This window comes from Oncorhynchus mykiss, chromosome 4, assembly GCF_057628025.1.
Source record: "Oncorhynchus mykiss isolate SJ-2025 chromosome 4, ASM5762802v1, whole genome shotgun sequence".
Taxonomy (NCBI): Eukaryota; Metazoa; Chordata; class Actinopteri; order Salmoniformes; family Salmonidae; genus Oncorhynchus; species Oncorhynchus mykiss.
In genome coordinates this window covers 28,028,140-28,042,802 of record NC_143025.1, presented here as the reverse complement: position 1 = coordinate 28,042,802, position 14,663 = coordinate 28,028,140, and the positions used below count along the sequence as shown (strand labels likewise).

General features: G+C 50.4%; 1 protein-coding gene across 10 annotated transcripts in view; it reads right to left on the bottom strand.

Moving 5' to 3' along the window:
• Nucleotides 1-1,189: 1,189 nt before the first annotated feature.
• prrc2c (proline-rich coiled-coil 2C) overlaps nucleotides 1,190-14,663 on the bottom strand; it is a 50,137-nt gene continuing 36,663 nt past the window's right edge. For 3 of the 10 annotated variants that reach the window (XM_090231682.1, XM_090231683.1, XM_090231681.1), the window contains 19 exons: nucleotides 12,094-14,634; nucleotides 11,434-11,591; nucleotides 11,040-11,194; nucleotides 10,489-10,879; nucleotides 10,268-10,353; nucleotides 9,960-10,154; nucleotides 9,622-9,873; nucleotides 8,784-8,978; nucleotides 7,261-7,435; nucleotides 6,870-7,070; nucleotides 5,942-6,048; nucleotides 5,646-5,842; nucleotides 5,262-5,505; nucleotides 5,010-5,117; nucleotides 4,711-4,911; nucleotides 4,432-4,535; nucleotides 3,875-4,001; nucleotides 3,460-3,738; nucleotides 1,190-3,192 (listed from right to left, as the gene is read on the bottom strand). In XM_090231682.1, coding sequence (XP_090087808.1) covers nucleotides 2,935-3,192; nucleotides 3,460-3,738; nucleotides 3,875-4,001; nucleotides 4,432-4,535; nucleotides 4,711-4,911; nucleotides 5,010-5,117; nucleotides 5,262-5,505; nucleotides 5,646-5,842; nucleotides 5,942-6,048; nucleotides 6,870-7,070; nucleotides 7,261-7,435; nucleotides 8,784-8,978; nucleotides 9,622-9,873; nucleotides 9,960-10,154; nucleotides 10,268-10,353; nucleotides 10,489-10,879; nucleotides 11,040-11,194; nucleotides 11,434-11,591; nucleotides 12,094-14,634 — 5,974 coding nt within the window. In that variant the 3' untranslated portion in view covers nucleotides 1,190-2,934. The remainder of the gene's footprint in view (nucleotides 3,193-3,459; nucleotides 3,739-3,874; nucleotides 4,002-4,431; nucleotides 4,536-4,710; nucleotides 4,912-5,009; nucleotides 5,118-5,261; nucleotides 5,506-5,645; nucleotides 5,843-5,941; nucleotides 6,049-6,869; nucleotides 7,071-7,260; nucleotides 7,436-8,783; nucleotides 8,979-9,621; nucleotides 9,874-9,959; nucleotides 10,155-10,267; nucleotides 10,354-10,488; nucleotides 10,880-11,039; nucleotides 11,195-11,433; nucleotides 11,592-12,093; nucleotides 14,635-14,663) is intronic. The other 7 variants (XM_090231685.1, XM_090231684.1, XM_090231687.1 and 4 more) reach the window with 7 other exon arrangements.

Below are 14,663 nucleotides of genomic sequence, written 5' to 3'. Positions count from 1 at the left end.
ATATAACATACAATACATATCATTCATTTGTGGATGACCAAAATGTACAATTCATATGACGTTACGAATCGCAATTCGTACAATATGTTATACATTTGCGAAACGTATGTGTTACGTTACTTTTTCCAATTTGTTGTCGCTAACGTTGGCTAGGTGGCTAATGTTAACTGGACTAGGGGTTAGCTAACATGCTAATTAGCTAAAATTGTCCATGATAAGGGTCGAACGCGCAACCTTTGGGTTGCTAGGCATTCACGTTATACAACCAACCATCCTCCTTTCGTATTTGCCTTAAGTAACCATACCAAACGTAACAAATACTAATTTGAGTGTCCCGGATTTACATTTACTATGTTACGTCTAGGCTATTTTTTATTTAACCAGGCAAGTCGGTTAAGAACAAATTGTTATTTACAACGGCCTACCGGAGAAAAGTGGATTAATTGCCTTGTTCAGGGGCAGAATGACAGATTTTTACCTTGTCAGCTCGGGGATTTGATCTTGCAACCTTTCACTCTAAACACTAGGCTACCTGCCACTATGAGATAAGGCTGCCTCAACAGTCCACATTGATCTTAGGTAAATCAAAGACACTGGTAACTATCCCAAGATATCTCATTGGTGTTGTTTCCAACAGTAGCAAATGAAGCATAGTGGGCAGAACAAGCAAGGAGGGCAGAGACGAGCACAAGCTAGTGAGATACTGTTAGCATGTATTTGCATATTTCCGTTAGGGAACGCCTTCTCGGTGAAGTGCGCACATGCAATACAAATTTCCCTTGCACTCCTAAACAATTTTTTGGAGGGAAACTTTGGCAAAGGGTAAAGTCTACAAAACTTTGTGCAGTGTTCTTAACAAACTCTAGTTTTGGGAACCATTGATGAGAAAATGTGTTGAATGTCGGGAAGATTTATCAAGCTTCATTCTTCTCCCACTTCCCGCCACTGGACTTCCCCTCCTCACTATATTTTGTGGTGAGTGGAAGTTCTAAACAGATGCGTCAGATGTATGCATCCTGAGAGACATCTGGCTCCCATCTGTGGGTAAATGTTGCGTTTTCCCTCCTACGGTATTAATCTTGATATTCACATCTTGATACTGACATCTAGTGGTGCCATCTGCAACCACACGTTGGTTCTTTGGACTGAATTATGAGTTAAGACCGAAGAATAAACTACCAGTCACAGGTTCACTTTTTAACAGCATATTATTTTATTAGTTTCTTTAACCAAACCAAGAATGTAAATAAGACCGTACATATTTTAATACAGCGATGTACCCCCTGTACAAGTAAAACTAAACTAATTATCATCATGATCACACCCTCCACCACTCCCTCCTACACAATTCTCATTCCATGTTCTGGTTAGAGTGGGGTGGGGCAACTGGCTCCATAGCCCCCTACCCACTAGGGGAGCATACTACTGTACATTTCTGAAGGACCCTTCTCACCATGGTAAACCCGAGATGAGTGAGCGGTGTAGGCTTGAGTGAGACTGAGTGAGTTGGAGAGACAGGAGAAGACAGGGGCGAGCTCTCCTCTCAACACTAACACCTGTCCTTCCGCCCGGAACACAGCAGAACCATAGACTACAGTTCAACTCTGGAGGCTTTTTTCTCATGCTGTTCTCTTCCTCCCCCTCTCGGTCAGTCTTGTTTCCTCTTGGTGAGGGTTACACTGAATGATTTTCTGTTTCTACAGTTTTTAAAATTAAACCCCCACTCTCTAGCCCTCTCCTGCTGTGTGTTCTGGCTAAGGGCACCAGTACTCACTCTCTCTTTCTGTCAGTAGCAGCAGGGTAGGGTGCCCGACAGTAAAGTGTGTGTATGAGAGACACTGAGGATGGGTGTGTGAACGGTGGTAGAGGAGTGTATTATAGGTGTATTCTACTCTCCTTACTCTTGAGGGAGGCAGGGAGGGAAATGGAAGAGGGGAGTGTGTGAGACTTATCCCTAGACTGGATTCAGGGTTTACCGACAACCCATAATAACTCCCCTTCCACTCTGCTGCCATAGAAACGGGGATTTCCAAAGGCTCTGTGACATCTTTGCGCTGCTCAAACTTTGGCTAAAGATACAGAGAACCGGGCAATAGCCTGCCCATGTGTGCAACACGCAAAACACAAAAACACACACACACACACCCCCATACACCACCATGTCAGGCAAAGAAATGAGAGCAGAAAGCAGGAGGGAAGGCAGACTTATCAATAACTCAATCGATCAAGCAATCAACTGCTGCATCTTACATTTCCTCTCTAGGAAAACAAACAAAAAAATTGAATTACTTCATAGTTTCTCTTGAAGTAATATTGGTGAAACCTTTGAGCACTAAGGGGAAGGTGTGTGTGGTGATCATGCAGAGATTGTACACACTCACATAGCTCTGTGTTAGTAATGATGGGAGGAGGACAGACAGGGGAATAGAACGTGTCTGTGCTTCACTAAAAGACATCGCTTTAAATAAGATTGTTCAACTACTAAAACAAAAGATTGATACATTCTTTTGTTAACAAAAAGGAGAGCCCTGTCTTCATGTGATTCAACTGAGAAAAGGAAAGGAACTGAAATCATAGAGCTATAAAAAAATGGCAAAATCAGCAGCGAATCTCATATCTTTTCTTTTTTCGCTCCCTCTTTTTCTACCATCGCGGTAGACATTTGAAGTACAGCTTACGGCGCTGTCTTCCGCCGAAAACACACAGACCCCCAATAGTGGAGGACAGGAGAGAAGGAGAGGGGAAGAGAAAGGTGGGAGGTTGGAGCACACACAGTAGCCCTCTCATTCAGACTTATACACCCCACCTCTCCTCCCTTTCTCTCCCTCCCCCTCTCCAACAGCACGGGTGATGTGTGAGAGCGAGTGATTGTGTGAATGAGTGGAGCAGCTGGATTATTTCTCCACCTCTCCTTCTGTGGAGAATGTTGAGGCTCTACTTCCCCTCCTCTGGTTTGATGGCCTGGGGCTTGATAGGGCCGGTCCGGATGGGCTTGCCCACCGACAGAGAGGATTTGTCGGGCTCAGGGCGCTCCACGACTCCTACGGTCTGGTGGTTGGGGGGCAGGATGTCGAGGGGGGGTTTGCATCCCCCCTGGTCGAGACGAGAGGGTTTGGAGACTGACGGAGCCTTGAGCTGCTGCTCTGAGAAGAACTTATGAGTCGACTGGAGCACCTCGGCTCGCTGCTTCGCCTGAGGAACCGACAGGAGATCAACCAGTTAATACAGCTATCAAATCAATCACGTCGTACTGCTGGATTCATTTAGGATACATCAGGATTTCACCACCAGGCACATTCAGGTTCAACCAGTCAACTATTCAGCAAGCAGGACTAGAGCAAAAATGTGTCACATTGGGGTTACTCAAGGGCCGAAGAAACACGCTTGTACAGAGATCACCACACATGTAGAGCTCAAAGACATCTGCACTACAGTACCCATAACCCTTCAGTACTATACCTTGAGGTCCTGCTCTGCCTGGTTGCCTCTGGGTCCTGGTGGGCCTCGAGGTGCGAGGGGGGGAGGAGGCCCTCTGGGGGGGTGGGAGAGGTGCTGCTGGGGGAACTGCTGCTGCTGCGGCAGCAGCCGGGGGTGAGGCATCAGCCCTCCTCCCAGAGAGGGAGACATGGGTGGTGGGCCCATTGGCGAACGCTGCATCCCTCCACCAAATGAGTTAGCATGTTGGGTGTGGGGGGGAGGGCGCACCAGAGGAGAGACCATGTTGGGCTGAGACAGAATCTGAAAGGAGAGAGATAGAAGGAGAAAGTGTTAATGTCAAGCACTTTTTCCTTGGATTTCTTTCTAATAAAATGGGTCAGTATTAGGCTCTGGTCTATCCCTCTCCAGTGTGTGTGTGTGTGTGTGTGTCTAATACCTGTGGGTTGAACTGTCCAGGGAAGTGCTGTGTGACCCTCATGGCAGCAGAGCTGGGCTGGAACTGTTTCTGGTACAGCATGCTGTTCATCTTACTGGACTGGCTGCTGGGAGATGTAGAGCTGGCCCTGACCAGACACAACAAAACATCAGCTCTTGGCACACTCATAAACAGGTGTGCGTGTTACCTGTAAGGACTAGATGTAGGAGTAGTGTGTGTGTTACCTGTAAGGACTAGATGTAGGAGTAGTGTGCGTGTTACCTGTAAGGACTAGATGTAGGAGTAGTGTGCGTGTTACCTGTAAGGACTAGATGTAGGAGTAGTGTGTGTGTTACCTGTAAGGACTAGATGTAGGAGTAGTGTGCGTGTTACCTGTAAGGACTAGATGTAGGAGTAGTGTGCGTGTTACCTGTAAGGACTAGATGTAGGAGTAGTGTGTGTGTTACCTGTAAGGACTAGATGTAGGAGTAGTGTGCGTGTTACCTGTAAGGAATAGATGTAGGAGTAGTGTGCGTGTTACCTGTAAGGACTAGATGTAGGAGTAGTGTGTGTGTTACCTGTAAGGACTAGATGTAGGAGTAGTGCTCCTAGCGCTGTGAGGAGGAGTTCCAGGCTTCATGTCCATCCCACTGCCAAACAGCTTCAGGTCCATCTCACACATCTGGATAGAAACACACAGAGCAGACACATTACGTCATGTACTGCTAGCATCTCACCAACACAATGCTCACACACAGAACACAGGCAACTGCAATATAATAAGGCTTGAAGACATACAAACAAGCATCTCTCTCTCTCTCACATAAGCAGAGCTTTTGATTGGTTCCCTGGTGTACCTTGCTGGAAGGAGGCTGCATCATGCTGTGTGTGGGTCCGGGCCCGAATGGACCCCTGTAGGGCTGGGAGATGGGGGGCTGGCGGCTGAGGCTGGGGGGCTGAGCTTGGGGAGGGGTGGGGGGCAGCGCCAGGAGGGGTTGGCCACCCCCAGAACCATAGTTAGGAAGACCTAGCTGGGAGCCCGGCAGAGAGACTTGCACCTAGAGAGGAGAGCGCGCGAGAGGTGAGTTAGTCCCAATGTCATGATTGTCTGTTTTGACAATCATCTGTTTGAAAGTGTGTAAATAAATGTGTATACCTGCTGCATGGCAGAGCTAGGAGACTGTGTGTTACTATAGTAACTGCTCTGTCCGTGTTGCTGCACCTGCCCGGAGTACAGGTTAGAATGCTGACTCATCCCCTGACGCTGGAGAGGGAACAGGGGGGGGTTGTTAAGACAATATTCCTTACAAAGCTCTTGTATAGTCACATAGAACTCAAGCATTTACCAGGATAACATGAGTTCTCCCACTCAACAGTTATAAGAACGTTGCTGCTACGTTGTGTGTACCTTTTCCCATACCTGCAGTAGGTGTGTGTCTATCAGCTGGGATCCTCCCATGCCAGAGGGCTGGTTGAGCTGTGGTTCAAACAGGATCGGGATGTGTGTGTTGGAGGGCTGCTGGTAGGCCAGGCTGGACTGAGGCTTGCCCAGGTCAGGGCCCCCAACCCCAGGGTAGCTGTGGAGAGACGGCCCTGATAACATCATGGGGCTGGGCTGGGACAGGCTGCTCTGCATAAAGGCCTGCTGAGACCTACAGGACAGAGGAGTGAGTTGAAATAGTGTGTGATCAAACACACATACACCTCTTACCAGTCAGTGACTACACATCCCCCAAACAGCAGTGTTGGATAAATACACAAACATCAACATATCCTGCTGAGTGTGTGTTACCTGTAAGGCTGCAGTGAGGAGCTGAAGAGGTCCTGTGGCTGGGAGACGGGAGGTCCGGTGCTGAGGCCTAGCTGGGCCTGGTGAGAGTGTGTGTGTTGGTGTGTGTGTTGGTGCTGGCCCTGCAGGGGAGCATAGATGGGGATTGGAATCTGCTGCACCGCTGCCTGCTGGAGGGGAGAAAATAAGGCCTTATAAGGCTTCACAAGGGAAGAATAAGGTTTTATAAGGGGAGAGTAAGGCTACATAAGGGCAGTTTAAGCTTTAAGGCAAATTAAAGAGATCCTTGTAGTGTTTACCTGTGAGAGTCTAGGCTGGTAGCTCTGCTGCTGTGCCAGAGAGGGAGGTGCCAGGCGGGGGTTGCTGAACAGGTGACTGGTGTCCATGTAGAACGCTGGAATCTGGGCTGCAGAACCCACAGAGACAGAACGAGAGAGAGAACGAGAACGAAAGAGACAGAATGAGAGAGCGACAGAACGAGAGCGACAGAACGAGAGAGAGCGAGAAAGAGAGAACGAGAGAGAACGAGAACGAGAGAGAGCGAGAACGAGAGAGAACGAGAAAGAGAGAGAACGAGAACGAGAGAGAACGAGAACGAGAGAGAACGAGAGAGAGAACGAGAGAGAACAAGAACGAGAGAGAACGAGAACGAGAGAACGAGAGAGAGAAACGAGAACGAGAACGAGAGAATGAGAACGAGAGAGAGAACGAGAGAGAGAATAGAATCAGGGAGAGAAAGAGAAAAGGGATCAAAACTCCTAAATTCACAAACTCACCAGAGAACATTTGAATCACTAGCATTACCTTCAGTAATAGCAGAGCTGTCTCCATCTCAGATCACATAAGGATTGTGAATGCAGTGACCTTTCTCTGTTCCTGTGGGCTCAGCTCTCTCTCTGATAGACGCTAATAGCTGACCTCCCTATGGGGCCTACTGTACTGCACTGTAGTCAGTTCTATAGCTAGCATACCAACGGGAGGGTCACTCAGCAGTCACTGATACGACAAGAGAGGAGCACAACACTCAATGGCTGTCTCGTCATAAAAAGCTAATAAGCCTCCATACCCACTCAACAGAACTGTTTTCATTCAGGTTTAGTAGTATCTGCTACACTAACTAACTAGGTACACACTTTTTCCTGGTGAGGTCACCTAGTTAGGTAAAAACCTCGGCCCTAGTCATTACCTCTAAGTGCATAAAAGCTTCAGATGTGTTGGAGGTCTCACCTGCTGCAGACTGGGAGACGTAGACCTGTGGAGTCTGTTGCTGCTGGGGCAGCAAGGGGGCCACACAGCTCAGCTGGGAGAAGCTGGTCCCGCTCATGGATCCAGTCTGCAGCTGCTGGGGTTTCACCTTGCAGATGTTGGGGGGGTCAGAGGCCGTGGTGGTCTTAGTGCTCAGAGAGGACGTGGTGTAGGTCCCAGCACCTGGGCGGGGGGGGGGGGGGAGATGTCACTACACACGGTTGCTGTTGCAGTTTATGCGGGTGATGTCGCCCACCAATCCATTTATTAGACGGAAAACTATTTTTGTTTAAAAAAGTATTAATGTAACAAATACTTGTGTAAAAGCATTGTATAAAAAGCATTAAATCAGACAGAAAAATAAACACAGTACCTGTCAGAGAGGTGCTTGGCGTAACGGAGGCCACTGGTATCTGAGGCATGGAGGCAGAGGAGAAGGAGGAGTAGGAGGAGGAAGTGCAGGAGGTGATGGGAGAAGAGGAGGTGACAGGAGAGCTCTTCTCTACCAGGCTGGGGGAGTTCTCCCACGCTTTACGAGCTGACTCCATCTAAACAGAGAGAAGGTCAAATGAATTCATTAGAAGACCCGTCTGAGGTGTGGTTCAATGTTTCCTCTGTTTTCCATGACTGAAACGTAAGTCGATCTCAGATCAACGGGGAAACTTTTTGCCTGGAGCGCCACACATTTCTTTATGACCGATTTGTCAAAAACTATTTGCGGGCATGAAAAAGGGCAGTTATGTAGAAATATATAGGTCCATTATAATTTCAACACACTTTCTATCTAGTTTAGACGTTCATAGTGTGGCCTGGAGTGTTTTTTAACCAATTTACTCAAACCTCACATGTTATCCATATGAGGGAAATCTGTTGCAGTGACAGAACTTTAACCTCTGACATCTGAATGTGCACCACTGCACCCGTAGGGAGATGATGGGGAGAAAGTGGGAGCCGTGTGCTCGTGGCTATCATTTGCGCATCACTGCTTGCTCTGTTTGATACTAATACACGTGGTAAGTCAGAGGTTCCCAAACCTTTTTGTCTCGTGACCCCATTTCAATATTTTTTTATTTTTAATTTTTTTAATCACGACCCCACTGTGTAATCAAAAGTGATGTCAATGAACAGCCAATGTTATCTTTCTTATTTGCAGCAAGGACAGTCTACTGCAAATCGGTCTGACAGTACTTCAATCTGAAGCGAGTATGGTTTGAAGTGAGTGAAACTGCAACAGAACGGAATTGGGAAGTTCAGAAAACCAGGCAATAATTGTGTATGATGTTTTTTTCCGCCCAGTCTGATTTGGTGATGGGTCCTGTCCACTCTGTTCTAATGAGTCCTGCACAGCTAGTGAGCACAGCTTGTCACAACCACATTTATGAGACCAAGCATATAAACCCCCACTAGTCCCGATATGAGACCAAGCATATAAACCCCACTAGATCATGTAGAAGATATGGGAGGTTACCATTTTGATTATTTACAGATGGTTGGACGTCTATGAACACGCTGTCATACATCAACGCAACGAGCCATCACATTGATGAGAAATGGGACATGAAGCCCCATGTACTGACAACTGAGAACATGGAGAAGCATAGAGACCCTAAAACAACATTAATAACATCGTTGCTGAGTTGGTGGGGGACAGCAGTAAGGTGAGTGCCGTCTGGTAGGTTGCCAGGACTGCAGCAGACTGAACTGCATTGCCCCATAGTAATCACACGCAGGAGCATGTCTGAATTACATCATTTTATGATATCCTTTAAAGAATACATTTTTTGGGCGGTTTAAAAGTTAACATTTTAACATTTGTCACATCCCTAGTAACTAAGCCTTGGACCCCTAGTGAGCGCAACATTATCCGTAGGCTAGTTATGGGTTTCGTAACATTACCTTCAGTGTGAGGTCAACGCTAGCAGGAGAGACAGTACTGAGGCTGGAGCTCTGCTGTAGCGCCTCTCTACGAGGGAGAGGCAGAGAGTGGGGCAGGGGCACGTTGGCTACCAGGCTCTCCTCCATCTTACTCCCTCCAGTAGGAACGCTGTCAGCCAGAGACGACGAAGGGGTGGTGTAATCAGTCACTGACTCCTGACGTGGGGTGAGAAACAACATTTCGTCAATATAATCGCAATGAATGGAACACAGGTAACTGCCAAAATAATGGAAACACTTGATTATTTGAGGGATACACAGTATATTGAAAGCAGGTGCTTCCACACTGGTTAAGCAATCATCATCCCATCATGTATACAAATGCTGGGCAGGCCGTTATTTTGGCTACGGTAATCATGCCCCCATAGGATGACAAAGCCCCCATCCACAGGGCACGAGTGGTCACTGAATGGTTTGATAAACATGAAAACGAAGGAAACCATATGCCTCGGTCACCAGATCTCACAACCAAATTGAACACTTATGGGAGATTCTGCAGCGATGCCTGAGACAGCATTTTCCACCACCATCAAAAACACCAAATTATGGACATTCTCGAGGAAGAATGGTGTCACATCCCTCCTATAGAGTTCCAGACTCTTGTAGAATCAATGCCAAGGCACATTGAAGCTGTTCTGGCTCATGGCGGCCCAACACCCTATTAAGACACTTTATGTTGGTGTTTCCTTTATTTTGGCAGATACCTGTACATTCGTATTTAAAGCAGAGTTCTGAGGTGGAAAGACTGGTTGCCATATCGGGTATACCATTTCAACCAACCAACCCCATCCCCTCTCACCTTGGAACTGCTGCCATACTCCGCAGAAGCTATGGTGATCATCACCTCGATGTCACCCCCCAGCTCAGGAACAGAGGTGTCGGTGTTGGTGGGGCTGGAGTCCACCGCTCTGCTGGCCCCTCCTCCTGGTACGATCCCCCCGTCCAGACCCTCTCCCTCCCCCCCGTGGATGTCCTTAGCCTTGCGGTTACGGAGGGAGCGTTCTTTACCGATAGGGCCAGGCTTGTACTCCTTAGGCTCCATGTCAGGGAGCTGGGGAGGGAGAGGGGAGAGATACAGTTAGAAGAACCATAACGTATCAATCTATTGATTTTCTGAGGATTTCAGTCAGTGTGTACCTTCTGTGTTTTGATAGGTCCAGCACGGGGCTGTTTCTGTCTCTGTTCTTTAGGAGCAGGTAGTTTGTTGTCAGGTCCAGTCTCTAGCATGGCTGGTACACCATCGCTGTCTGTACTGCCAGCTGAGGACGGGGCTCCAAACTGGATCCTGTCCATCCCCAGATCCACACTGCCTTCGGAGCCAGGTTTGACTCCCTACAACACACAATACTTTCTTTAGATCCACAATGAAACAGAACAGACCCAGAGCTGGTCAGTCTGTTGTACAAAAGGTTGGCTACCAGGCAAAGAAAGAGGGAGGTTTGTACCTCAGGAGTGACGGCCCCAGAGAAAGTGGTGAGAGGTTTGTTCCAGGCACTGACTGAAGGAGGCTGAGGAGGGCTGATAGGTCCAACTGAAACACACACAACATATAACACCAAGCCTATATATGAAACACTAGCCTACCTAGTCATAAGTTGGAACGTTTTCACTAATACAATGCAATCTCTGGTGAAATATGACTGTGTCTTGAGGTTGTGTGACTCACGTTTCTTGACGTCGGGCAGGACGGTGGATCCGGCCACCTTGTTTTCCCAGAGTTCCGTACCCAGAGTGCTGTGGGGCTGCGTGGCCAGGGCCACAGGTGGCAGGGAGGTCTTAGAGCTGAAGTCCACAATGGTAGGGGTCAGGGCGGACGGTAGGGGGGTTAAAGAGCCCTCCAGAGTCTGAGGAGAGGCAGCAGGCTGGGAAGGGGGAGGGAACTGGGGGGCAGAGAGATGGGGCTTGTTTTTTTTGGGGGGGGGTGGAGGCTGTGGCTGTGAGGCTTGCTGTTGTAGCGATGCTTGTTGCTGCTGCTGCTTTTTGGCGAATCTGGGAGGCAGCTTGCCTCCTCCTCCTCCTCCTCTCCCCTTCTCCCCTGATCCTTTCTTCCCATAGTGCTGTAAACAGACACACAATGCAACATACAGGTTAGGGATGTCAGAAGTTATGGTCCTCAGTTTGAATAGGAGTCTTGTGTCAATGTGTCCCTACTCAATAAATGAGCAACTGCCTCCCAGTGGTGAAGTGCACACTCCCTCTCTCCCTCCTCCTTCTCACCTGTGTAGTCTGTTCTTCTTTCTTCCTCCTCTCCTCGTCCTGTAGTCGTTTCTGTTGTTTACGTGAGACCACCTCAGTGAAGCCGTCGTCTGCAGTGTTAGACTGGGTGTCCTCTAAGGTAGTCACCTCTGGATGGTCATCTATGATCACCACACCTACAGGACAGCACACAGGAAGTGACATCACATCAGTTCCACGGACATGGTACAAGTTCTAGAACAATAGAATTGGAAGAATTCTGTATTGGGCCAATATGATATTACAGTACTCGTGGCATATTGGGAAAAAAAAACATTTCAAGATGGACACTAGATAGCCTCAATGGGTATGAGCAGGTGTGTGTGACAGGTGTGTATAGGAGACGTGTGTGTGTGTGTGTGTGTGTCTCTCTCACTGGCGTAGTTGTTGAGGTCAAACTGCAACAAAGCATTCTCCTTCTCCTTGGGTTTCTGTTTGGTCTGTTTGGCCTCGTCCTTCCTGCGTCCAGATGGATCTTTACCCCCGGGCCGCACTGCTCCCCCACCTGGGGCTGAGTCTGGGTTAGGGGCAGCTCTGGAGGAGAGAAATGTTAGACACACAAGGCCACTGTACAGAGAAGCAGCAGCTTCATAAAAAAAGGGTGTCTAAAGACTACAGGATCATCAGTGGTCTACAGTCCAGGACGTAGTGATGTAACGGAGGACATTGCTTTCACATCAGTGCACGTGAAGGAGAGGAGACGAGGAAAGGAAACCACTTTAGACTACTGTGATGCAACCAGAAAGGGAGCAATGATGACTACCCAGTGTATTTCTCCTCCAGAGGCCACAGTAGAGGGTAGCAGTCTGAAAATACACCCTGACTCGCTTCAACAATTAAAACAGGACACGAAAGGAGATGAAACATTTGTCCTTCAGGAAGATCATGTTTCCACACCTCTCACTCTCTCCCACACACACGGCCTATGGGTTGTATAATATAATATTGTTCAATATGTTAACCGTGAGTAGATCTAACATGCAAACAGTCAAGGCATAAGACTTAAGGCCAAACCAAATCAGTGTGTATGACTCACCCTCTGCGTCCAGCCTTGGCACCTCCTCTCCTCTCTCCCTTCCCCCCTGTGTAGCCGCGGCCTGGTTTGGGTCCGCTGTTCCCCCTGCGGTTCTGCCTCTCCACCGGACGCTGACTGGAGAAACTCCTCCTGGCCCAGGCAGGCCCTGCTGCTTCGCGTTTGGGCGTCATCCCTCCCTCAGTGGGGGTCCTACTGGGGGGTGCTGAGCCTTGAGGGGGTAGCGGGGCTGGGGCCGAGGGCTGGGTAGCTGCGTTAGCAGCCTCCAGCGCTCCCCTCCTCTCCTCTCGTTCTCTCCGTTCGTTAAAGTCACTGCTCTCTGACGCCGTCTCCCACTCCTCGTTGGCCTGGTCAGAAGAGTTCTGGTTGGAAAAGTCAGGTGACTTGGTGCCCATGGCAGAGGTGGTGGGAGGGGTGGCATCAGGCAGGGCTGGGTCAGAGGTCAGGTGCAGGTCAACGGCTGTGGGTCCCCCCTCTACAGGCATGGTGACAGGGGTCCCTGAAGCTCTGGAGAGGGTAGGGGACAGGGAGACAGGGCCAGGCCCAGAGGCACGCACTAAGGCTGGGAGGGAGGCAGTGGAGGTGGGTCCAGGTCCTGTCTCTCCTCCAGCTAAGACTGCAGCCTCTCTTTCCTTCAGTCTCCGGAAGCGGGGGGGTTTGTCCTGTCTGGGGGGTCGGGCTGGGCGAGGACGACGGGGCCTCTCTCTGTCTCTGCTACTCTGGGGTCCCCCCTCCCCAAACTTCTTCACCTCGAAAGGACGGTCTCTGTCCCCTCGTACAGGCCGTCGGTCAGAGTGGGTGTCCCGATTGTCGTATCGTGATGAGGGTTCTGTGTCCTCAGGGCGGAAGGTCTCCATGGGTTTAGAGGGCCACTGGGAGGACAACTCTCTGGTTCCTGGTCGTCTGAGAGGAGCTGACCTAGGACCTCCTCTCTCCCTGGCTCCCCCTCGCCTGCTGTACAGGCCTCCTCTCCCCCGCCGTGACGGCTCTCCTTTGGGCAGGAAGCCTGGCTTGGGCCTACCCTCCTCGTCTCCTCCCCTGAGCCCTCCTTTCTCTCCCAGGTGAGGGGGTCCAAAGCCAGGTTTGTGTGGTCCGGAACGGGGCTCTCCTGGTAGTTCCCTGCGGAGCGGTCGGGGTGGTTTAGCGCTGGGCTCACGGTCTGAAGCCCCCGTGTCGCTAGCGGACTCCCGTCCTCCTTCACTCTCCGATTCGGTATTGGAGCCACGGCGCCTCCTGCGTTTGGGCATCACCTCGAAGTCAGAGCTCTCGCTGCGCGTCTCGCTCTCTTCACGGCAGCAGCGGAAGGCAATGCCGCCACCGGTGGTTGGGAGGTCTGAGCGCGAGCGTGGCTCCCGGTAAGGGTACTCCCCTCGACTACGACCCCGGCCACCTCTATTTCGACCACTGTAAGTCCCCCGGAAACTCCGTCCTCGCGAGTAGTACTCCCCTCTGCCTCTGGCTCGAAAACCATCAGCCGGCCAGTCTCTCTCTCTGTCCCGCTCCATCTCTCTTTCCCGATCCCTTTCTCTTTCTCGCTCCCTCTCCCTCTCTCTCTCCTCACGGCGGTAGGCCCTTGGAGGAAGGTTGGACTCCTTCCTACAGGATAGTTTAGGTTCGGGGTGTTTATCATTGGTCGTTGGTTTGTCTGTCTTGTTGTCCTGGGAGGCTGGTGCCTGTGCTCCTGATAGGGCTTGTGTGTCTCTGGATCTCTGGGGGCCATTCACAGGCCCTTCCTCAGTCTCAGGGGCCTCCCTCTTCCCATCCCTCTCCCTGTCTCTTTCTCCCTGGGGCCTGTCCCTGGGGCCCCCAGACACAGCAGCAGCTGCGAAGGCAGCTTTTGCTCCTCCTCGCTCCTCCTTCTTGGGTCTCTCCCCTCTTTCCCCTCTCTCTCTGTGTCGCTCTCTCTCCTCCCGCTGCTCTCTCTCTTCCTTCATGTCTCGGAGTACAGGTTTCTTAATGGGTCCAGACCTGCGTACAGGCCTCTCACCCCCTGGCCCTTCCCTCCGGCCGGCCACTGACCTCCCTCCCAAACGCAACTCAGCCTTCTGCTTGCTAGGGACTGACAAGGGCAGCTTCTCTGGCTTGTGGAGGCTGTCGGATGGAGGGGTGGGCCTGTTGTTGGTCACAGCAGCCTGGGAGAAAGGCTCTTTCCTAGGCTTCAGTTCGTCTGGGCCTGGCCTCTCCCCTGCATCCTGGAGCTCAAGTGTCTTTGTGCCCAGGGGGAGGCTGTCGAACCTAGGCTCATCCAGTTTGAGTGAGTGGCTGGAGCCCTGGGAGATGGTTCTCTGTAGCATGGCCTGTCCCAGAGCCTCAACTTCCTCTCCAGTTGGCAGGCCAGGCTCCTCTGGCTCAAAGGGGGACTCACCAGGCCCTCTCTCTGTCTGCAGGGATCCTGGCGCCTCCTCGGGGCCCGGGCCAAACCCTGACAGGGGTTCTGTGGGATTTCTGAATAAGTCAGTCTTGCTGCGGGGTTCAAGAGGACTGATATCCTGGCTGGGGTAAATAACTGGTAAACCCCGGTCCAGCTCCAACCCAGAGTCCAACCTGGGGAAAAGCGAGAGAGATGTTTTAAT